The sequence below is a fragment of the Siniperca chuatsi genome, linkage group LG11, assembly GCF_020085105.1.
Source record: "Siniperca chuatsi isolate FFG_IHB_CAS linkage group LG11, ASM2008510v1, whole genome shotgun sequence".
Lineage (NCBI taxonomy): Eukaryota > Metazoa > Chordata > Actinopteri > Centrarchiformes > Sinipercidae > Siniperca > Siniperca chuatsi.
In genome coordinates this window covers 20,177,249-20,200,944 of record NC_058052.1, presented here as the reverse complement: position 1 = coordinate 20,200,944, position 23,696 = coordinate 20,177,249, and the positions used below count along the sequence as shown (strand labels likewise).

The following is a 23,696-nucleotide window of genomic DNA, read 5'->3' as shown; positions in this document are numbered from 1 at the left end:
GAGCAGATTACAATCAATATGAAATAGATGTTAACATCCAGAGCTATTGTGTGTTAAAATATAGGCTAACAGGCCAGATCCAAACTAAGTACTAGACTTGTTTGTCATATTGTTTCACACCACACTTATGCATTACATTACATTACATTACATTTATTTAGCTGACGCTTATCCAAAGCGACTTAAAATAAGTGTATTTCAACCATGTGGAATGATTATGCACCATACATGTTGGCAGTTATCAGGACTGCTTTGTGCTTGTGGTCACCTTTTATCAAAATTAGTGGAGAAAGAAGTATTCATATTTTACTTGAGTAAAAGTAGAAATACTACAGTGTAAAAGTACTCTGTTACTGTTATAAGTCCTGCGTTCAAAATCTTACTTAAATAAAAGTACAAAAGTATTAGATCACACACATATATTACTTCTTACAGGGATACTTAGTAAAAAAATCAATAATTTGACACCAACTATTTATTTAATTGATTTAAAAATGATTTTAAAACGTTTTTTTTGCATTCTGCGAATTGCTATGATTGAACTGGAGAGTCTATGATCAGAACTGTGTCCATAGCAACAGTCTGTTATTCATAGCAGCCATAATTGACCAATCAAAATCGAGTATTCAACAAAACTGTGTAACAAATTATATTTCTGGATTATTAGTGATGCATTCATGTGTACATCACTTTGATGTTGCAGCTGGTAAAGGTGTGGCTAAATTTAACTACTTTACATACTGCTAAATAGCTTAACCTAGATCATGTTTTATTACTATTATTACTATTATTTCATTAGTAGAAGTATAAAGTAGTATAAACATAGCATAAGTAAGCATAAGTAGCATAAATGTAAAGTTACATTTCACCACTGATTATAATATGGCTCAGCCTGTAGCACAGTTCCTGCTTGTATTGACTGATCTGCAGCACTGACTTTGCTCGCTGGTAGTTTCAGCTAGGTGGTTAATTTCATGTGGAAAAAAAGCATCAAAATGTCCGAAACACTTCTGCAATATGTTCCACACAGTCATGTTTTCAGTTGCTAACAATATTGAATTTATCAACAGCCTGGTAATATTTTCTAAAAGGTTTAGCCTATGCATATGCGTATGCATCACACTGCCTTTAGCAGCAGATTTGGTCTTGTTTGCACTAGGCCTATCATGAAACATGATTTTTATTCTATTCTAATGTTAAATATTTGTGTATGTGTGATATGAAGGGGGCTATAACTTTAATTCCATTGTGCAGTTCTGTGTTGTTGAGTAACAAATAAATGTACCTTGAACCTTGATATTGAGTGGTGGTCCTGCATATTATCTGTGATAGTCTTAGCTTTGTCCTTTTATGCGTCACTCACAGTGTGAACTTTGTATCCATATTTTGGCACACATTTAGGAACATATGCTGCAAGAGTGGGTTGATGAGTTTCCCTCGACATTGTGATACTTTTTATTTATGTATTCATTTTTTGTTTTTTAAACTTTTGTAACTGGCATGAATTCAAGCTGGTGTTCTCTCTGTGATGGGGGGGAAACTACTACCAACCACCGTTTTTGTTTTTTAACTACAGAGTGATCATCTTCATTATACACCATCAATGCCTCCACACTCACCAGCAGCAGCACTGGAGCTCTGTCCTGGTCCTGGATCAGTGGAGATGGGTTAAGGCGGACAGAGACCGACTCACCCAACAACACCGAGACCGACGGCCGCTGAGTGCAGTAGTTACAGAAGGAAAGGCTCGGGTAAGCAACGCTGAACACAATTAGTTAGCACTAATAAACGCAGCTTTGTTGTTTCGTACAGCTAAAGTTGCCAGTTATATTTTAGGAGATTGGCTAAGAGGAGTCGCCGATGTTAGCTTGGTTATCGTGTGTGACAAAACTTCTTTGCCAGAACGACAGATAAAATTAGCTATTAAAGCGCTCTTGTTTTTAATGTACCCTGCTAAACAGGAATGGCAGCTTTCAGGTGGTAAATATATATGATGTTTAGTGAATCGTTGTACAAGTTTGTGGCGTGAAATAGTTGCTAAGAGCAGGCTAACCTGAGCCAGTTTAACTTCAGGCCAGCGAGTCGCTGATGCTGCTAATACAAATGTTGTCGTAATCTAACGTTAGCTAACGTTAGCTGTTTGTGATTGTAACGTTAAATATTATTTTCACGTTATCCTGCGTGGAATTTGGAAACTCGTTGGCTAAGTCGTTTGTTGTAGTAACTCAAAGACATAGTCAGTGAACGTTACTAGTTAACATTACCTAGTGAGCATCTTAATTTTGTCCTGCTCTGGAAATACAGAAATCTAAACTAGCATATCGCTGTGGTAAACAGGACCCTGCCTGAGTAATTGTAAAACCTGCTGGCCTTATGTGCTGCTTTCAGAGCCAGACTGACCAGAAATTGCTCTTTTCAGCTGGGCCAGAATGACCTGTCCCACCTTTGACCTGTAGAGAGCCAGTCCCAGCCCTTTCCCTAGATTTCCTCTTGTTCACTAGCATTTGTACCTCAATGTTTTTTTTCTCACAGAGGATCTCTTTCATTGGTCTTTCTGAAACAAAAAGCATAACTACTACTCTAGTGGACAGTAAAATTTGATGTCATCAACACCAAGATTTTCTGTGTAGTTCATATGTGGTAAGCATAGTTAGGCAGGCATTAAAATAACACAAGCTTTCTGTTCCAGTTAGTATTTCCAGCTGTTGGGAGACTTTCAATGATACAGCAGTGGTCTAAGATCATGAAAGGAAAATATTGACCCTCTCCTGGGCTATCCAGCTGGTCCTTACTGTTGTTTTATGACTTGTCCTGTGTCTGACCAGTTGACTGCCATGTGATGAGGGCAACGCCTTCCACTAAATGTAAAGATTGAGTTTACTGGGGGAATGTTTGACCTATAAAGAAGTAAACTAATATCACACAGCCCAATCCAATCTTCTTCAGAGTGAGACCTTTAAACGTGCGTGTCTGTGCTGTCTTCTGATTATCCCTTTGCATATTTTTTTATTTATTTTGTTCGTGTACCCTCTTACTTTCTCTTGTTCACTGTCAGTCTTTTTCCAGTATTACATGCAACCTCCTGCTTGTGAGAGACAGACAGAGTGTATTTGTACGTGTACACTAGTATCCTGGCAATGATCTGTTTTTGAAATATCCTAGTTATATGTTTGAGCATGTAAACGTCATATCCTGGCTTCAGAAATCCAAATATGCTACCTGGAGTGCTCACATAGAAACTGGGATACTTTGTGTGTTTGTCCTCAACACAATGGATGAATCACACAAGTAATTAGTTTGTAAAAAATGAAAAATACGATGATAAATAATCTAATGGTAATCTGTTCACTAAAATAAATGTAAAAGTTTGACACAGTTATGCAGATAAATAGTATTTTTGAGATAAGATTCTAAGATAAATTGTATTCTTCTTTAATTACTGGTGATAAGATGAGAGAAGTTATAACAGATGAGATGCCAAATCCAGCACAGTGGCGCACGCAGTCATGTCCATCAGCCAGAAACCAAACTGGGTTCATCCTTAACTGCTGAAGTATCTAATGACAGAGATTGCTTGGATGTGGGGGACCTTCCTGCAATGATTGACGATCAGAAAACCTGCATAATGTTGTGATCGTGTATACAGAGAAGAATTAATAACCAGGTTTCTCATGTTGCACATCAACATCGTATCCAGAATATGATCAAAACTAAACTGGGATACTGGTGTGCATGTAAACATATTCAGTTATGTCTGACATGATTTTAGCGTCCACCCAATCTGAGGAGCCTCATCATCTTTTCATGGGTTGCTTTAGCAGGAATTTGTTGAGTTTAAAACATCCACATCATGTGAACTGAGTTAGCATTATATAGATACGTATATTGGTATCTGTGAATTTAACAGCCAGTAAGTAACAAGAAATCGCTGTACAGAAATGCCAAAGATATGTCTAACGTTAGATGAAAATATGTCTCTGTTACATAATTTGCCCACCAGATAGCAATGACAAGTTTATTTTTCAGCAGAAAAAAGTTATGAACACAACAGTTGAGTTGAACAAGCAAAGAGTTGATTATTTACACAAACCGGTAGTTACCGAGCAACATTGTCATTCATTTAGAGTCATATTTCTGGCCCCCTGTCAAATGGTAAGTCCAATATTCACTCTCTTTTAGCTCTTTTTTCATCTCCTGAGGGAAATATCTGGCTCTTTAGCTGCTAAATGCTCCACCATGTTCATCAGCTAGTCGCTAACTGCAGCTGTCTGCCATTTGGGCCTGAGCAGGTAGTGTACAGTTGGTTTTTAGGGTTTTTTCGCTGAAAACAACTGCCTGCTGCTGCTGGAAACAGCGCTATGAGAGTGGTGAGAGTGAACCAAAACAGCAAAGTTGCAGACAGGCAGCAAAACAACGAGCAGAAACTCACTATAAAGCTCCATAAAGCTGAGGGGAGCCGCAGATTCAGGTGATAATTCTTTGTATGGTCATCACTATGACCGACTCCTTTCACATTGTCATTTGATACATTGTTATTATAAAAATACCAATTATAGCCCATAGACTGTATATAAAGATGGTCCACATGACACCTCCTCAAAAGTGAAGCCAAAACATCTCGATTGCCCCCCGGTGGCTTGCTGCAGTATAGGTCATAAGCCCCACCCCCTCCATGTTAGCGGACGGGACATGGGCACGTTAAATAAATTTTTCCCAAAGATGGTTTCGGTCATTTTAGGTAGTTCTTATCACACATATGTATGATGTATGTTCAAGTGTTAATTTTTCTGATAAGTTTGGTTCTAATTAGTTATTTGAGGGGGTTTCACGTCATGACTGACAGCTGAGGCTGGCTCGCGATTGAGTCGGCCAGGTGTATGGGCGGGACCTCGATACCACGGGTTCCAACCCTGATCACTAGTGCGCAGACTCTGGCTCCAAATTACATCACCAGCGCAAGATAGCAGCACTGTATCCGGGATATTTTGGCTTCATTTTTGTACAGCGGGAGGAAGTCAAAACGCTTCCATCTTTATATACAGTCTTTTTTAGCACTTAAAATGTCTCGCTCAGTACTTGGTCACTAGTCTTTAAAGAAAATAACTTACCAGTATTGGTCTTACTATAGTTAGCATACCTATTTTTCCACAAGAATCTTGAAACTAGCCCACCAGTTTACCTCCCATTGAATTAAAAGCCTACGTATTGTACACAGTTGCCTGTTCACCTTCGTCGGGATTTTTTTTTGTATTATTTTTAACATCTATTCTGAATCACTGAGCGTGAGCATGCATGCAGATAAACTAATTTACATGATCACTAAACTCGTCAGAGACACCTCACTGTCACATGACAATCACTGTTTGTGTAGTGTTGAGATAGTTGCCTCTGACTGTGTGCTGTTCCTTTCTCGTTCCTGTGTGTCAAATGGGATGACTCGGGTAGATGCAGGGGCAGTCTGAGATGCTCTCAGCTCAGAGTCTGTGCACAACAACCAGGCCTTTTGTCCCTGCTTTGCCCTCATCCACCCACACAGTGCTCATAACATCCTGGAGAAAGAGCGTCTTTATCTCTGCTTTCCAAAGACTCATCTCAATCACATATTTTAGGCTCAGTCCAAAAAGACAGCAGCTTAAACAGGCTAATGTGACAATATGCCTACAGTAACGCTGCGCCCACCCACATAGGGTTTGACATTGGCATGCGTGCATTCACACTCGTAGGGGTAAGGAGATGTACGTTAATCATTTATTTTTTTGTTGACTTCCAGTGAGCTGTAGGTTACTGGGATGTATCAGACCTCAGCAGGTTAAATATTGCACATTCTCTCCCGCACAGCTCCTTAGCGCATTTGTATTGTTTCTTTGTGTCGAACATGGCTGAGCTCTGTGGCGTTGTTTCATTTTTTTGGCCATGCTCAAGTGGGTGCTCAGCTGTGGAGGGAGGGAGGGGATAGAAGGGGCTGGCCAGAGGCTTGCCAAATCGGATGAGAGAGCAGTTGGGAGGAGATAGCACAGAAAGTGAGAGAGGAGAGGAGAGGACTGCAAGAGACGAGGGAGAAGGAAAGAAAGAGAGCAAGCCAGGGTGGGTGGAGGAGGTATAAGAGAGAGTGACAGTGTGTTACAAGAGGAAAAAAAGAGACTCAGAGAGAGCAAAAGAGGGCGAGAGAGTGGGTGAGGCTGATATAAAAGGATAAAGGCGGGGTTGTGGTTTGTGTCACATGATCCCCTTGCAGGCCGTAGCCTAGTGAGCTCCAGGTGGCAGAGAGACCAGAGATACAGTAGATACAGAGAGAAAGAGGGAGCGGGACACACTAGCAAGGCTCACCACAAAGACAACTGAAATTCCTCATTTACTCCCTCCCTCCTCACACATCTCCCTTTCCACTCTTTTCTCTCTGTCCTTCAGGAATTCATCCCAGTCCCGCTTGCCCTCACTCCTCTCCACTCCCGGCCCCAGCAGGCCAGGGAATGTCCCGGCGGCGAGATGCCTTACGTGGACCGACAGAACCGCATCTGTGGCTTCCTGGACATAGAGGAGAACGAGAGCAGTGGCAAGTTCTTGCGTCGTTACTTCATACTGGACACACAGCAGGGAAGCTTGGTGTGGTTCATGGACAACCCACAGGTAACTACACAGGGCTGTGTTAGCTTAGCTCTTAGCATTATTTTAGGGAAATAAATCCCCCAGGTAACTGCACAGGCTCATGTTTAATTTGTTGATGGAAAATTGGACAATTCATAGGCAACTGCATGCCAGCTAACGTTAATTAGTTATCAGTGTGGATGATCAGCTCTCATGCAACTACAGGCTAATTGCAGGCCACTTCTAGCTAAGCAGTCTTCATTCATTATGAACACAAAGCTAAGTTCAGACTAAATGTTTCCATCATCAGACAGCCATACAAGGATGGGAGAACTTGTGTTATGTAATTTTAGTTGACAGCAATTAGGAAGCAGGAGTACGAACAGGAATAGGTCAGTGCTAATGGTGTGTTTTAGCTGTCGGCAGACGTTTGTGTAAATCAGTTAGAATGAGGATTGAATTAACTCATAGTTTAACTCTAAACCTGGGATTAGTTTTTTGTTTTCTAGTCGTCTGGATATTGTGAGCACTGATATTTGCATTGACTGCAAAGGTTTTCTGCTCTCTGACCCTTGGTGTCACAGTTATTACAGTCTCACCCTCCCCTTGGTTTGTAAATCTTGTTGGTTTGGAGCTGCTGTATTTGTAAGTGTGCTGTTACATGAAGTATTCATAAATCATGTAGTGCAGGAGAGATTTTAAATAATTCAGTAAGTCTTTTTATAGGTTGAAAAAGCTTAAATTTTAATGATGTTAAATCTGGATCCCCTAGTTTCACAGCAAGAAACTGAAATTAACTATCATGGAGTGCATTCAAAGTATACTGTACTTGCTCTGTAATATTGACTTGCTTTGCAGAACTTGACTTCACTCTCTCACCACAGCTAAGGCGCCCGCCTTTTTATAAAATGATGAATGGTTAGTTTTAGCTTTCTCTTTTTGCATACATCGTTATTTTTACCATTCTCTCACAGAACCTGCCTATTGGTGCAGACTGTGTTGGCTCCCTCAAGCTCACCTACATCTCTAAGGTAAGTAGAAATATTACCACTGAAGCCTATCTGACACTAACATGATAAGATTATGTATAAATAGAATCCCTTTACAGTATTTGGTTGAACTGGGAAGCTAACAAATGTGAGCTTTGTCACCCTCTAGGTCAGCGATGCCACTAAGCTGAGGCCTAAGGCAGAATTCTGCTTTGGTAAGAAAACACTGATCATCACAATCTTGCTATTTGTTATTAATTTCTCAGCATTAGAAATACAAATTTGATAGTTTACTGGGGGCGTAAGGTCATAGAAAAATATAGACCTATTTAAAAAGAATTCACTGATTTCTTTAATTTATTTTTTCTATACTGGCGTAGTGTAGCTAATGAGTCTTGTAAAATATGATATATGACAGTATTTATTAAATTAAACGGTAATCCAACTTGTCAAACAAACATACATCTTGTAAAAGTATAGAACTTAAAAAATCCCTGCAGTGCTTTGCAAACATCAGCATTACATGTTGACTAAGCTGAGCACACTTAATATAACCTAAGGGAGGAATGTTTGCTGTCCTTCTCTACCCTCTAAACTTGGTCAAGCACTGCTCTCCACCATTTAGGCAGCCTTGCTCAGCATTGTCTGTTTAGCAAACACACAAAGATGCAGGAGGCTACAGCAGTTGATGATCTGAGTTTGATTTGAGTTGATCAGGTTGTGTTGTGTTGCCACCTGATATAAATTGGATAAATTCAGAGGCTCCACAATTAGACATTCCGCTGAGCAGTCCTGTTTATATATTTGTCTTCTGTATTGTACTGCAGAGAAGCTCTGGTTTTCATCTCGTCCATCTTTCCTATTAATCTAAATATTAAAAGTACCTTGTGGAGTCCCATTTGTAATTCACCCTAGAATAAATGCAGTAATACAGACTGTTGTGGAAAAGACACCAGACGAAACGTGCACACATCCAATAATAATTTTAATTGGGGAAAAAAAATCAAGCAAAGATTTACTCATTGAAATCTGACTTAGTTTCTGTTAGTTGAAATGTCCTTGTTCCTGTCCTTCACAGCATTTTGTGTGTGGGTTCAAAATACTGAACCTTAACCCTCAATGCAGTATCTTGATATTTGTCCTTGACTTCTCACCCTGTGTGGTCAAGACAGGAATGAAAAATGTTGCATAAATATTAACCATCATAATGTTATTTAGGAGTAAACCATTCTCTGTTATTGTTTACTAGCCCTTCTCCTCCTCTTCCATCCACTTCAATAACAGGAAATACTAGTTACCGTGACTGTGTGTGTGTCTGGCTGCATGTGTGCACCAGTTGCCTTGTTGAGGTTTCGACAGGATGCCGACATCCTAATCGGAACCTGATTGAGAGATGTATGAAGTTATTTTTAAACTGAAGTTTGTGTGCCACATGTGTTGCTGATATCTACGAATCCTGATGCTCCCCCGCTTCCTGCATCAATCAACTTAAGAAAGAACATAGGGTGAAGAATTATTTAGAAAAGTTGGGTAATGGCCATCTACTTACAGATCTTTTTACAGTAAGAAAGTAGAGACTACTTGGTTGCAGTCTGTGATTGATAATGGATATGGGTCTGTGCCTTGTGTGTGGTGGTGAGAGATTAAGAGTGGTGTATTTGTGTGCACATTGGTCCTTAGGTGCATTTCTCAGCAGCACACATTGTTTTATAATGTGTAATTATGAGTCAGATCTAATACTCCTCCTCCCCCCAGATTTGTCTTTCCAGTACCAAAGAGACCAGTACACATTACCACTACCAGGCAGTTTACCTCTGCCAAACATACAGTGGGCACTTTTGGAGGTTAATACCGATTTATTCATGCTTGTCATCTGAATGAGACCAGACAGACAGATTTATTTACAGGGAAGTGGGGGGAAAAGAGAGAGCGAGGTCTTGCATGTGTCTAAGAGCTGGACCAAACACACAGAACAAGGAAGAATGATCCTCATTGTGCCACAGAGATGGAGCGCTCAGTGCCTTTTACAGCTCGCCCCCGCCAAATTTACCAGTCCAGCTTTAATGTAATTTATTCACATGGTGTCTAAAGGAAACAGAGGAGACACAAGGATGGTTTGAGTTGCAGAATTGAAGGATTTATGGTAGAAAGAGAGAGAAGCTCCTAAATCCTGATCCACAGCTAATCAGCATTTGACCCAAAAATTTCTTTGTGATTGAAAATGGGGTTTTCTCATGTTCACATGGGTGTGAAAATGTGCAAGAATATTTGGCGGTTTTTTTCTCCGTCATGGTTAGATGGGTAGGTGGTGGCAGACTAAGCAGCTGACTATAGCTGGTTCATCATACAGCACTGCTAATGGTGTGTGGGCGAGTCACTTGGCTCAGTTGTTTTTCACTTGCATATTTTCTTCTTCTTTTTTTTTTTTTTTTTTTTTTTTTTTTTTTTTTTTTTTACAAGAGAGGCCAAAAGTCAACACCTACTTCATAGTACACATTTGTACTTGTAGTGCTTATTTGCTTGTGATTCATGTTAAATGCAGAATGAATCAGATAATGCAGTGTAGAGAATGTGGTCTACTTTTCACACTGCTGTTCTTTTATGATCTGTTAGTCATCAATGCTGGGATGAGGAAGTTCTTCCTGCAGGCCAATGACCAGCAGGACCTCGTGGACTGGGTCAACGCTCTCAATAAAGCCACCAAGATCACTGTGAGACAAACATACACGCAAAGTGCACAGATTAACACAGGACATACAGTCCATCCCTGATTTAGCTGTACTTATCTGTTGTTTTTGGCTCATATTTTATCACTTGGACAAACTTTTATTTCTTCCTCTTCTGTAGAAATAAATGAGAGGACTGTCATGAAACTAGATAGGAGTGAGTCAGAGCATGACTAACAGGATGCTGTATTGTTGTATTGAGTGCTGGGATAAAGGACTTTTTTCCATACTTTTTTTTTCCAACTCCATGAAGCTTTAACCATTCAGAAGGAAAATGGATATTAAATGTGTTAAAGGCTTGTCAACTTCTGCATACATACAAGTTACATACTATTTTAACTATGGAGAAAAGGGGTATTTTCCATCCTACAGCTGAATTCCCCAAAACACCTATTTCTGTTTAATATTTGTGTGTTTAATTAAAAATTGTCTTCAAACTTCTCAAGTCTGATGTGTGTGTGTTTGTTTGTTTGTTTGTTTTCCTAAGGTGCCAAAGTTGTCTGATGGGCAGCAGCAGAATGCAGAGAACCAGAAGGCTTTGCCGGATGTCGTAGGGCCCAAGAAACAAGTCTCCTATAAGACAGAGATCATTGGAGGAGTCCCTATTGTTACCCCGACACAGGTAAGTGTGACCCACACGTGCTGCAACGCTTACTGTATATACATGCGTGCGCATAAGCACAGTGTTATTTCTTCAGTCATAAGTTTAGAAATGTATTAGATTCAAAGATTTTGACACTGACAGGGAAACACTCAGTGACAAACTGTAGGAAGAACACTACATACTGACAGCAATAATACTGTCTTTAATGAATGTAAGCAAAATGTATATAGTTTTGAAAAACATAACTTTAGCTATTAATACACTTGTGAATTTTAACAGAACTCCCACAGTCCTTGTTTTATATTGTCATGAAACTATTAGAGCTGAGATCATTAATTGATTGGTCAACAAAAAAAGAAAATCTGCAACTATTTTGATAATTGTCATTTATCAAGCAAAAATATCTAAAACTTGCCCAGAGTAATCGATAAGGAAAATAATCCTTAGTTGCAGCCCTAGAAACTATTACTGCAAGCAATATGTGTTCATGTTAACGTCTGAGGGAAAATCTCCTTTGTGTTATATATTTATTTATTTTTAATATTTATAGTAATGAATATACGTATATCCTTGTGGTTGATGTATTTTGTGGTCGTATAATCCACAACAACAACAACAAATCTGTTTGTCTGGCTTTTGAAATGTTGTTGGAACAATTACAATATTTTCGGTGTCCTTCACCCTCAAGCATGAAGGTGGTGATGGTGCAGACAGAGCGGAGCGCGAGGCCATGCATCGCTCCCACAGCCAGCTGCCGTACTTCCTGGGCAGGCCGACTCATGAACACACCGTCATCAAGTCAGGCTACTGCGTCAAGCAGGGAGCTGTGGTGAGTACCTGCCGCTCTCTTGGTTCTCTGTTAAGTTGGCCACTTGGCCTTCTGGTACTGTTCAGAGAAGTTCTTCTTCTTAAAACATCTTTTAAATTAGGCATGTGGTGGCGGGCGGCATCACTGGCAACACAATTTTCTAAAAAGAATTCAGCTGCATTTAGCAAGCCTTACAATGGACTTGCAACACCATTTGTGATTAGTGGCACAGTTACAATTAAAGTGACACCCACAAAAATATATAGCACCTTCATGTGGGAGAGAAAGTCTTATGACTTGTTGAATGTGAGATGATGAGATTTCAGCTCGATAATGGCAAAGAATTTGGTTGCCTAAGGAACTGCAACTTATCCAGTGTGTACAATTCTGTAGTTATAAAGGATAATGGACTTCCCCCTTTATATATAGACATGGTTAATGTGTAGGAATAGATTATAACTAGAGTTTAAAATTGTGCTTTTATTATTGTAGCAAAATGGCAAATGTAACAGATCTTGTTTTGCCTGGAAATTATATAAAAGGTCTGAACATCTTATCCCCTTTTTCCCCAGATGAGGAACTGGAAGCGGCGATATTTCCTTCTGGAAGAAAACTCAATGAGTTACTTCAAGTCAGATTTGGTAATTAACTTTGATAAAGTTACGTGAAGCCTTTTAAGGAATGTTTTTATTGATGCTGATGTGGATTGGATTCACCCCCACAGTCTGAAGCAGAGTAACAGCAAACAACACATAGTCCTGAGTTCTAACATGTTTTATCCGTAGTCTGTGGAATTCAATGTCTTCACTTTACATGTCCTATCATGCTTTGAGCCCCCCCTTCTTACACACATACACTGACTGCCTCAGGATAATACTACACGTCCCATACCCTTCTCCGGGTCTGTCCTTATTTGACAGCTTTATCTGTCTATTTGGCTATCAACAGGCCCCAAGGACACAGACTCTCTGTCTGCATCAAATGACTGGGTCAAGAAAGTTACAGCCATCAGGGTTTTTAGTTTGTAGTCTGCTACTTCTAGGAAAGTTCACTGTCTTCTGTCCCTATGAAACAGAAAAACTCAGCTAAATAAACTAATTTTTAGCCAGCATATCAGGAAAAAGCATTTATAATGTACATGCAAATGGTAATATTTATCATGTGTATTTCAGTTGTTAAATTTTGGCTTCTATGAGTATTATGAACAGTTATTTTTATGCCTTTAGGAGAAAGAGCCTCTGAGAATGATCCCACTGAAGGAAGTTCACAAAGTCCAGGAGTGCAAACAGAGGTATTTAACATGTCCCAGCATTTTCCCATTGTACAAAAAAATGTATTTTGTCCAGGAGGATGGTGTTTACCTTTTCTGATTTAGATTAAGATATAGATGTGATAAATATATTCTGACTTGTTTTCCACTTTTGTTGTAGTGACATTATGATGAGAGATAATCTGTTTGAAGTCGTCACCACATCAAGGACGTTTTACATACAGGTAGGATGTTTTCTGTGGTAAAAGGAATGCACAGTTGATTTTCATACACACAGTCGGACTTTCCCGTTCTACAGTGTTCATAAACGCTGTGATAGCTCTCCATGTTTGTCTCCATGTCTACAAACAGTCTGTTCCCTTCCCATCAGTCTTATCTCATTTTGATTGTGAATCCGTCCCACTCTCCTCACAGTCACACACCTTTTCTTTTATGTCTCCACTAGGCAGACAGCCCAGAGGAGATGCACAGCTGGATCAAGGCTGTCTCAGGGGCCATTGTGGCCCAGAGAGGGCCTGGAAGGTCTGCTGCCACAGTATGTATCTTGCACTACAGTACAGCACAATGTCACCATAGTATGGATTCAAGTCATTATAAGTAGACTTAAGTCCAACCGGAGTCACAAATTTAGAGACCTCAAATGTACCTGTGAGAAAGAGAAATGGCTCCAGCCTTGACTTAATTTTGCATGTACAGAACTTGAGACTTACTGAGTGACATCACACACGACAAGTCAAGACTATTTACAAAACGTACTTGTACTGTTTCACTCATGTCATTGATTATTGTTCAGTTTCTTGCTCTCACAAGATCTCATACAGCTGCCAGCTACAGAGATGCAATGGAAATCCTTTTTGACATCATCTCAAACAGATACAGAATAGCAGAAACAGTAGTTTGGCATTATGTTTCAGATGAATTTACCCAATGACCACCTAATTACTGTATTTTACCAAATTAAGCCCAGCTCAGCTTGATTATTGAAGCTAAATTCTACACCAGTAGTTCCCAACTCCAGAGCCACCAACCGCTACAGGGCCTTGGGACATTTGCTACCAAGCCACAAGGAAAAACATAATTTGGCAAAAGAAATCTGATTATTATCTAACTTAATAGACAATTGTAGGCTATTTTTGCAGTATTTACCTTGAACTTGGCCCAGCCTGTTCTGCGTTTTCCTCATCCCTCCTCGTCACCACCTAACGGCAAAATACAGATTGTTTTTTTGGTTTGTTGTTTTTTTAAGGTACTTTTTTGGCTGTGTTATCCCTTTTATTAGACAAGCGACAGTTGATAGAATGAGGGGAGAGAGAGAGCTGGAGAATGACATGCAACAAAGGTCCCCGGCTGGACGCGAACTGGGGACGTTGCAGTTCGTGTTTGTCACCTTAACCCCTGTGCCACCAGGCGCCCCTGTACTGATTTTTAACTAAAGTAGGTCATCAGTAACCAGTCTGTCATCACAACCTAAATAATGACAGACTGGTGTACTCACACAGACCACCAATTCTGTGTGAGTACACTACAGTCTACAATTTTAGAATCGCTTAATTACTGCAGCTCATTCAGCAGCCTACATGCACAGAGACAGGAAGCCAGACTTGACAGGTGAGAAGAGTAAACCAGCTTCAGCTTCATAGTCCTGACTACAGAGGAGAGAGTGTCCTCTGCCGCAGTTGGTCCCTGCTGGTTAGACTGGAATCATTCTCAACACCTCTACGCCGTCTGTTTCTCTATAGTTCCCTCTTTCTTGCCTCCTGTGTCTCTCTCTCTCCTGCTTGTTTTTCTCTCACGTCCTTTTTCCTCTCCTGTGCCTCTTTTCTCTGTCCTCCTTTTCCATTTCTTTCTTTTTTTGTCACATTCTCTCCACCTCCTCCTCTCCCTGTGGGCAGACGGCCCATCTGCTCTAATACTGCTATGCACTGTGTTGTTGCAGATGCGGCAGGCCAGACGGCTGTCGAACCCCTGTATACAGAGGTATACATCCCGAATCGGGGAGTGCAGCAGCACGTATGTCAGCTTGTCTAAATCCCCCCTTTAAACTATAAGTTCCCTTTTTTTAATACTGTTTTCCACTCACTGGCTGGCCCTTTGTGGTTGTAGACATTATGAGAGCAGATCAGATCTGACGGCACATCTGATGCTCCTTTTTTTTCTAAGAGCCAACCACATCCTAAGTATGGCTGTGATAACCCAACAAGCGCTCCTCCCTTCACGCCCTCGTCCTTGCTGCTTCTCTCATCCACTTCTCCTCCTCCTTTGCTTTTCTTTTGCCGCACTGTCACTTCAAGCTCAGCTCAATGTGTGAGCCCATTTTTTATTCAGTGCGCTCAGATTGTTCCCATTTGAACATTAAGGAATTTTAAGACTTGAGGTGTGCTTGATTTAGCTCCTCTCACACGTGATGACTGTCGCCACGAGCACGGCAACCGAAATCAAGCACACCTCAAGTCTTTCAAATGCTAAAAAGTAATATTTTGCCCAGGTACAGAATGACTCTAAACAGCTGGAATATGACCATCTAACCATTGGAAAGACTGCCTCCTTCCCTCCCTTTATAGCTTCACTTGCACAGCTTTCACCTGTCCTCAACATTATTGATGATGCTTCAGTGTAAAAAATAGAAATATACATGAGTTCATCTACAATCCATGCACAAACATGCACTCACTGCATGACCTACCTGACCAGCTTAGCAATGAATACCTTAAATCTGTTTCTATCTCTGTCTTTATTACTGGGTACATGTGTCTTTCACACCTTCTGTTTCTCTTCCCTTCATGCCCTTTTATCTCTGCAGTCTGCTGCAGCTGTGTACCTGTCTTAGATGTGTGACATCCTGCTTGTCTCTCCTCCTCCCTCCTGTTCGCTGCCTGTATGTTTTTTTTTCTCTTTCTCATACACACGATAATAAGATACTTGTTTCCATGTTGTCTTCCTATACCTCTTGTGTGCTAAATGTTGAACATTTTAACAGCTTTGAAATGAGGACTCTCCAATGCTGAATCCACACGTCCAGAGTCACAATTGGTTTTCATAGTGGCATGTGGATTTACATGCAAATATTTCTGTTTGTAAGAGCTATTCGATACAACTGCGTGCAATTGTCCATCTCTTTGATGTGGTGATACTGCTCTATCCTGCATTTATGCACACACTTTATATCCTGCACTTACTTATTGCACTTCTGGTTAGACCTAAACTGCATTTCGTTGCCTTGTACTTGTACATGTGTAATGACAATAAAGTTGAATCTAAATCTGTCTAACAGCCCCAAAAAATCTACACGAGCTTGACTTTGGATCTTTGGATTCAGCATAAAGCATCTTTCAATACATGTGTGAATCTCCCAAGTTTTTTAAACATGTTTGTGCTAGGAACCTGATTCTTAAAAATGCTTAAGTGATACTATGCAGGCTTGTGAAACTTCTGATTGATACATCCACAAAGTCACAGGGTGTCACTGCAGTAACATCATGTGGGAGAAGCTGTGTCAAAATGCAGGATCTTAAAGTTGACAGATGTTTGTGTCTTAGTCTTTCGATGTTTTATCGCTGGAGTGTTTCTCTAACCAACACTGCCAACGTTGCCAACTGCTCAATGGCTACCTCTTTTGGCTTTCACTACCTCTGCTGTGTTTTTTCTTTCTTCCCATGCTTCTGTTTTGTGTTTCAGAGATTGAAATATGACAATGAAAAGCTGTGAAATAATGAGCAACAGCAAACCACTGCTTCCTAACTGCTCCTCCACTGCAACCTGTTGAGACTACCAAAACTAAAAACTGCTGACACTACTACCACTACTCCCACTACTCCCGCTACCTCTACTACTACTACTTCTACTACTGCTACTACTACTGCTACTACCACCATCTCCACTCTCTAGCAATGCTACATTCTTCAGCAACCATCAGTACCAACTCTGCTAAAGTTGCATCAGGCCACACATGTTGGTGTTAATTCCAAGTCTGAAACTCACTTTCACTCTTCAAAAATCAACTACACATATCAGGATTTCACTTTTCTTACTAACAACCACTTGTCTTCATTCGTGCTTTCTCTGTGTCCTCCTGCTGTTTCTGCTGCAGGAACACGTCAGCCGTTCCACTTTCTACCGCAGCCCCACGGGTCCCCCCGTCCCTCGCTCGCCCATATCTGCAATGCCACCATGCTACCCAGAGTGGGGGGCTGCTGTCACGTGCGGCGCACGCTCGCAGCCTGGCGTGGGACAGCGAGCACTTCATGAGCCTGCTGCCACGGCCCAGTCACAGCCTCACGCCAGCACGCCTGTCCCTGCAGGAGACGCGCCTCGCAAAGTGACCTGCGAACCACCTGTGACCACCATCAAAAACTCTGAGGAGTCACCGTGGCGACGGCGGAGCAGCTTTGAGCCCCACATGCCTGAACCACCCCTGGACCTGGATGACGCTGACCTGCCAGTGAGCGAGGTCTGAGCCACTGAACCGGACATTAAAACATAAATATCTGGATAAGATAAAGAGAAAACCTTGAGCCACACGTGTATAAAAAGCGTAGGCATTGGTTTTCAAACCAAAGCTGTTGGCGGAAGACAATGTACAACATCACAAACTCATCTTTTGAGCTCCTCCGTCAGTGCCGTCAGTGTGCTAGATAAAAAAGTTGGGTCACCACTGAACCGCACTTGTGTGCCAAAGATGACCCAGTCTTCACCCACACCCCTCTGCCTGCCTGCTGCCGCATTTACAATCGTGTATTTATTTCCTAAGAGTTGATGTCAAACAAATTTTAGTTAACTTGTGGTGATTATAATTCAGTGACAAGGCTTTATTTTAACCTGTACAGGCACAATGATTTGTTCAGTGGTATTTGTGGGTGGAGGATGTTTGTAAGCCACTTTGTGCCAAGAAAATAAGAGAACTTTCAAGGGTGCAAGCTATTTCCTCTTGTCTGAAAAGACTGGCTTTTCATCACCTCTCTAATCTACTAATTTAAGTTGTGTGGTTCATTCACACACTCACTATTGTAACCCTGGATTTGTCTGCTGTTGTTGGCCAGTGTAGTCTGAGATCAAATCCTCACAATTATAATTCAGAGATTCTGGACTGGTCTAGGACTAGATGCAAAAAATAAAAAAAAATATTAGTATGACCCAATGTGTTTAATAATGCAATACCAAATGTATTGCAGCCACATTTTTTTTTTAAACAGTTGCCAAGCCTTTGACATAAATTTCTCTTTATTTTTTAAATATATCGGAGAGTTAAGTTGCTCATTCATATAATGGTGTCCTCACTGTTGCTGACCACAAGCTGAAGTAGCTTACATGTAAATCTACAGTGAATAGTTTTTACATTTAATCCACCTCTGGCAGTAAAGTGAGAGTTTGACTGTGCAGAAGCGCAAAAGAAAAACAAAAAATTTGAAAGCTATCACAGTACATGCATCACTTAACATTCTGAATCAGCCTCTTTGCTAACTACATTTCAGCTTACCAGATTTTATGGACTCACATTTGTGACACTGTGGGAAAGGAACAACAGCATTATAAGTAAACAAGAAGTACAAGGAGTACGCTTGTAAACTTTTTGTAATTCATAGTAATAAAAACTTATAGGGCTGGGTCAGTTATAGATAAGCTTCATCTCCTGACAGACTCAGCAATAAGAGGCTCACATGAGTTAACTAAACCTGCATTGTTTGAAGATGATTATACTGTGTGAACACCATGCAAACATTTTGTGTCATGGTTAAACAGAAGAAAAAAAACATGCTTCTGTTGCATGTTAACATTTTAATGATTCCTCAGATTGTCTGTCTGTTTTTAGTTTTTATCTACGGCCGTTCTGTCTGTTGTGTGTTTCCAGAATAGAGCTGTGTGCAGCAGATTTATTTTTTATATGCTTTCAGATGTTTCCTGATTCCTTATTCCTTGTACCTGTGTTGCCAACCCAGCAGGAGGCAGCTGCCTCATGGTTTTATTTAAAAATGTCAGACTGTAGTCCTGCTAAATAATACACACTAATCTTTTTTTTTTTAAGTGCCTGCTTTATTTCGGCCCAACAGAGTCAAGCTATTTCACCCCTTTTCAGTCTGGTGTAATTGGTTTGAATTGTCTCTATTTATTATGTGGATGACTTGAAAAAAATAAACACTGAAAATGTGCTCGGGCTCCAGGAGTATCACTTAGTATTGTTCTTAGAGCACAATTAGTCTGTGAAGGTAAAATGAGAACTTTAGTAAGTCTGGAAAGAAAGAAATTCACTGTTTGCATTCATACCCTATTTAATGCTCAACTAACTGCCTGTCCACTCATCAAGGCTCCCTCTGCCCTCTTGTGGTGAGAGGAAAAACTTCACTCTGGTTCACTCCCATTAACATGCTGTGGACTGAATGAAAACACGGTGCTGTACAACAGTAGGATGATTTAGTTATCAGAATGGAAATTCCTGTGGTACAAAACCCCATCTACAAGAATGAAAGCAGAGTAAAAGATCAACAGAAATTACATGAAAGCAACAGCACACAGTATGTCGTAGTAGACACTTGAGCACTGACCAGGAGAAGAATTTGATTTACTGTAAGCATGCAAAAAAAACTAGAGTGTAGGCTGGACACACCATGTAAAGTAAATTAGACCGTGTTTCTGCTGTACTTTCTAGTGATAGGGCCGATTATCTGGCATTTTGACATCATCTGCATCAGCCAATGCCTGCGCTCACGAGGCAGATAAATAAAAATAAAAAAGCCATGTCAGTTAGCACCCCACCTTGTGAGTTTTGGGAAGGTGGTGGAAAAAGTTAGTTTCGAACGCTGTACTATAACTCTCATGCATCCTGCTGTAAACGTTTGCCTAAAATTTTTTCTTGTCTAAATGTTAACACGTTTCTCCCCTCCTAAATGACAGCAAATCTAATCTAAAACCATTACTGGGTAGCATTAAATATCATGTTATAATGTATAGAACAATGCAGTTGAATGACTGTACCCCACTCTCCCTTAAATACATTCATACTTTATGACTTCTACAGCATAACCCAATGTATTTTTCTATTTCATTATTAATATAAATTCCATCTAAAACAACATGTTACTGGCTAAGATAAACATATACAATAAATAAGACTGTCATGTGCATAGAATAATGGACTTTTCTTTGTTTTGAAATCGGCATTATATATCGGCCATCGGCCGCCCTGCTCTCCAAATATCGGCATCGGCCATTGAAAAACCCATATCGGTCGACCACTAGTACTTTCCACCCAACATATTTAAATGTGATCTGCAAATTAAAATGTTTTTTATTAAATATTATTACTGTAACTAACATTAGGGCATAGGTTGTGATTTGGCAAATGTACACAAAACCACATATAAAAGAATCAAATTGATGTTTAGTGCATTGAACTGTGTTTGAACTTTAACAACTGAATTAGTTCGATTTTAATTGCAATGTGCTTGAAATTATTTTGTATGATCACGTCATCACGATATTAATTCCACTGAAAGTTGATAATGAACAGTAATGTTGAAGTAGCGCTAAACCCTGATTAAGACCTTGCTCTCTGTGTTTAGAAAATTATTTCAGTAGGACAAGCCATGCTAGTTAAAATAATTATTTAAAAATTAAAATAAGTAGCAATTTATTTATTTATTTATAACTTAGACTAGAATTACCGTCAAGTTGCAGTTTACATCCATGTCTGTCCAGGTATTAAGTTTATTTTATGTATTTTATATTATCACTATATTGATGATTCATACTATATGTATGATTCCAGTGAATATACATTGTTGAACTGATTAATGAAGGATTGTCATAGATGTATTGGCTAAACAGGTACACATGTACTTGATTACTATATAAAGATGGATTTTTAAAGAGTATAGCCACACAAAATGTGGTGCTTTTGTTTTCTCTTGGCATTTTTAGATGCAAAGCCTCTCTATGAGCTGTAGGTGAAACTCACTCACTCATTCACAGGATCACCGATCACCATTAGCTAGGCGCGCTCCAATAGGTTTTTTTCAGTCACGCGGGTCCGATGACGCTCGAAATTCAGAATGAGGCAGGAAGTGAAAGGCAGATGGACGAGATGGAGGATAGCCCGTACTGTGCTAGTTATTGGGTTTTTTGTGAGGTCACAGTGACCTTTGACCTTTGACCACCAAATTCTAATCAGTTCATCCTTGAGTCCAAGTGGATGTTTGTGCCAAACTTGAAGAAATTCCCTCAAGGCGTTCCTGATGTATTGCGTTCACAAGAATGGGACAGACCTGAAAACAAAATGCCTCCAGCTACAGCTATTGCCAGCGCAGAGGCATAATAAAAGTATTATTAGCAAAATGTACTTAAAGAATCAAAAGTAAAAGTACTCATAATTTAAAAAAAAGCCCCTGCAAATGTTATACTATCACGTTATATTATTGTATTATTATTACTGAGGCATTAATATGTAGCTGGTTGAGGTGGCACTAACTATTTTATATTCTGTTGGGTAGTTAAATTTGTAACGGTGCATCATATTTCATGAGTTCATAACATGTTTTGTAGGTAAAATCTTAATCTGCACCAGCAATGTGGGTGTCAAATAAATGTAGTATAAAGTATAATATTTCCCTCTGAATTGTAGTGGGGAAGAAGTAAAAAGTAGTATGAAATGGAAATAAAGTAAAGTACAAGTACCTCAAATTTGTAACTAAGGACAGTACTTGAGTAAATGTCCTTAGTTATATTCCATCACTGCACAGTTTGCAAGTCCTATTCAACACTGATGATTTAGTCATGTACGTATGGGTATCCTTTATCAGCTCTGAATGAGGTGCTCATTAAATATGCAGCCCCTGGCAGTCAGATAACGAGCTATGACATATTCTGGGCTTCAGCCTTCGTATGTACAGTATATCGTGGATACTGCATGTGTACAAGCAGTAGGGGGTTGAAAGGGTGGTGTCAACTGGTTCACAGAAAAGAGGAAAAAACAACATGGATGTACAGCTTCTGGATATACTGTATACTGTAGTTCTCTTTACTCTTTCTTGGTACATCTCAGCTCCTTATTGGAGGATGCAAGACTTTGGTGTGGCTTCAGGCGAGCCCCATTTGGACTCTCGAGGGCCTCCCTCACAGCCAAGACATCATCATTGCAGACTGGAGTGGAGAGATCACACAGACCTCAGTGGCGTCCATCCTTGGTTACGCTAGCTGGCCTTGGTTGGAGAATGGGTGTTCCTTATAGATGAGGTTGTTTTCATCTGTGGATTTTCCCACCATTTCTCGCCTATGTCTTTGTGCTCCACGAGTATTGCCACATAATGGGTCTGATGATGCTGTAAGGTCTTACTGCTGTATGAGTTTCATTCAGTTTTAGATCAGTCGACAGTATGTGTGTATCGTTATGCGTCAAAATGACATGGTGCTCCAATTACTTGGCTCAGAAATGAATGTTCCCTCTAATTTAACTCAAAACAATGAGCCTGCCTTGAATTCTTGTAAGTCTACATTGTACACTCTTACTGTTTCCTGTTCTGTACAAGGCAGCCCAGTCTGTGATAGCATATGACTGCCCTTCATCCCTTTATACCCCTCTCTAATTGCCTTTTGGATACAGAGGCTTGTGTTACCCTGAGCTCCGGTGCACCACAGGGGGCCTCGTCCCTCAAATTCCGCCATTCCCGAGCAGCGGCTCTGAGAGGTGCTCACCCGCATCCAGGCACACCATTCGAACCAAGAGCCATTAATACAACTCTGTGCCCATAATCAATCACGCTGTACTGAGGTGTTTTACGACACTGATTCAATGCCTCAGTGTTTACTGGATTCTTTTACAGCTCACCACAGACATCTAACCCTAACAGATATTGTTTGTTCGAAAAATTTGGTCCCTTAATACTGGAAATGTGTGTCTTTTCACTAATCAATTTATTTTATGGTATTTCCAGAGAAAATTTGTTTTCCATTAAGCATGTGGCACAAATAATTATTGAAAGAAATGTTTAGATTACTCTTTGATTGATTTACACTTTAACTTGGGAGGCAATGATTATTGTTATTTGGATATCCCTGTTAGGTGTCGTTTATTTCCGTGCCAGCTGGGTGCTTATAACCCACAGAGTTGGGATAAGACCATAATAAATGGATAAATTATGTTCTCAATTTTCTAATTAGAACAAATTTGGCTGTTTATAAGGACTACGTGAAAGTTCTACATTAACTCCACAAATCCCACAATCCACCCAACTTTTTTTCCACCACTGATTTTCCTAAATAGCCAAAAGGCTTGTGTGGATGCCAGGAGTGACTAATTCATAAAGGGAGTAGTTAAAAACAACACGCAGGAAATAGGCCTGTAGGATGTGTGGAGGGCTGTGCAGCTTATAAACATCTGGACTGCATGGCTCCTTCCACTACTGGGGTTTTAATTTTATATTTTTATTTGTTTATAAATAATTAAATCAGGGTGTCAAATCAGCAAACACTGGCGCGGCTGTTAGATGACCTTGACCTTCTCCACCTGGCTTGGAGGGAAGCAACAAAAAGGAGAATTTACACACAACTTGGTTACTTTTTCTTCAATGCTGCTACTTAAAAATATCAAGTGTTGTGTCACAGTTCAATATTATTGTACATCAATTCCCTCTCTCTTTCCTCTTTCCCATTTTATCCTCATGCTTTCAGAGACACATCGATAACGCAACTCTTCCGTTCAGTGCGTCACGTAAACGCACCAATCACC

At 40.1% G+C, this 23,696-nt stretch overlaps 1 protein-coding gene across 13 annotated transcripts; it reads left to right on the top strand.

The window, feature by feature from the left end:
• The first annotated feature begins 1,429 nt into the window (after nt 1–1,429).
• LOC122884037 (pleckstrin homology domain-containing family A member 1-like) lies at nt 1,430–19,125 on the top strand. 13 transcript variants are annotated; one of them, XM_044213335.1, is made up of 14 exons: nt 1,592–1,751; nt 6,409–6,627; nt 7,560–7,616; nt 7,744–7,789; nt 10,188–10,285; nt 10,788–10,922; nt 11,593–11,733; nt 12,285–12,353; nt 12,939–13,003; nt 13,143–13,206; nt 13,428–13,517; nt 14,919–14,992; nt 15,783–15,857; nt 16,658–16,688. In XM_044213335.1, exons 2-14 carry the CDS (start codon nt 6,487–6,489, stop codon nt 16,662–16,664), a joined length of 1,062 nt encoding a protein of 353 aa, XP_044069270.1. In that variant the 5' UTR covers nt 1,592–1,751; nt 6,409–6,486; the 3' UTR covers nt 16,665–16,688. The 13 variants fall into 13 exon arrangements, with proteins under 13 accessions (XP_044069272.1, XP_044069269.1, XP_044069270.1 ...); XM_044213345.1 differs by lacking the exon at nt 16,658–16,688 and adding an exon at nt 17,070–19,125 and having other exon boundaries at nt 1,593–1,751; XM_044213334.1 differs by having other exon boundaries at nt 1,590–1,751; nt 14,919–14,959; nt 15,783–16,688.
• The last annotated feature ends 4,571 nt before the right edge of the window (nt 19,126–23,696 follow it).

Bases quoted from the DNA above. Each gene is read 5' to 3' on its own strand.
- LOC122884037 (XM_044213345.1), top strand. From the start codon at position 6,487: ATGCCTTACGTGGACCGACAGAACCGCATCTGTGGCTTCCTGGACATA. The intron at 10,923-11,592 runs GTAAGTGTGACC...TTCACCCTCAAG, and splicing joins CTATTGTTACCCCGACACAG to CATGAAGGTGGTGATGGTGC. The intron at 13,207-13,427 runs GTAGGATGTTTT...TGTCTCCACTAG, and splicing joins CAAGGACGTTTTACATACAG to GCAGACAGCCCAGAGGAGAT.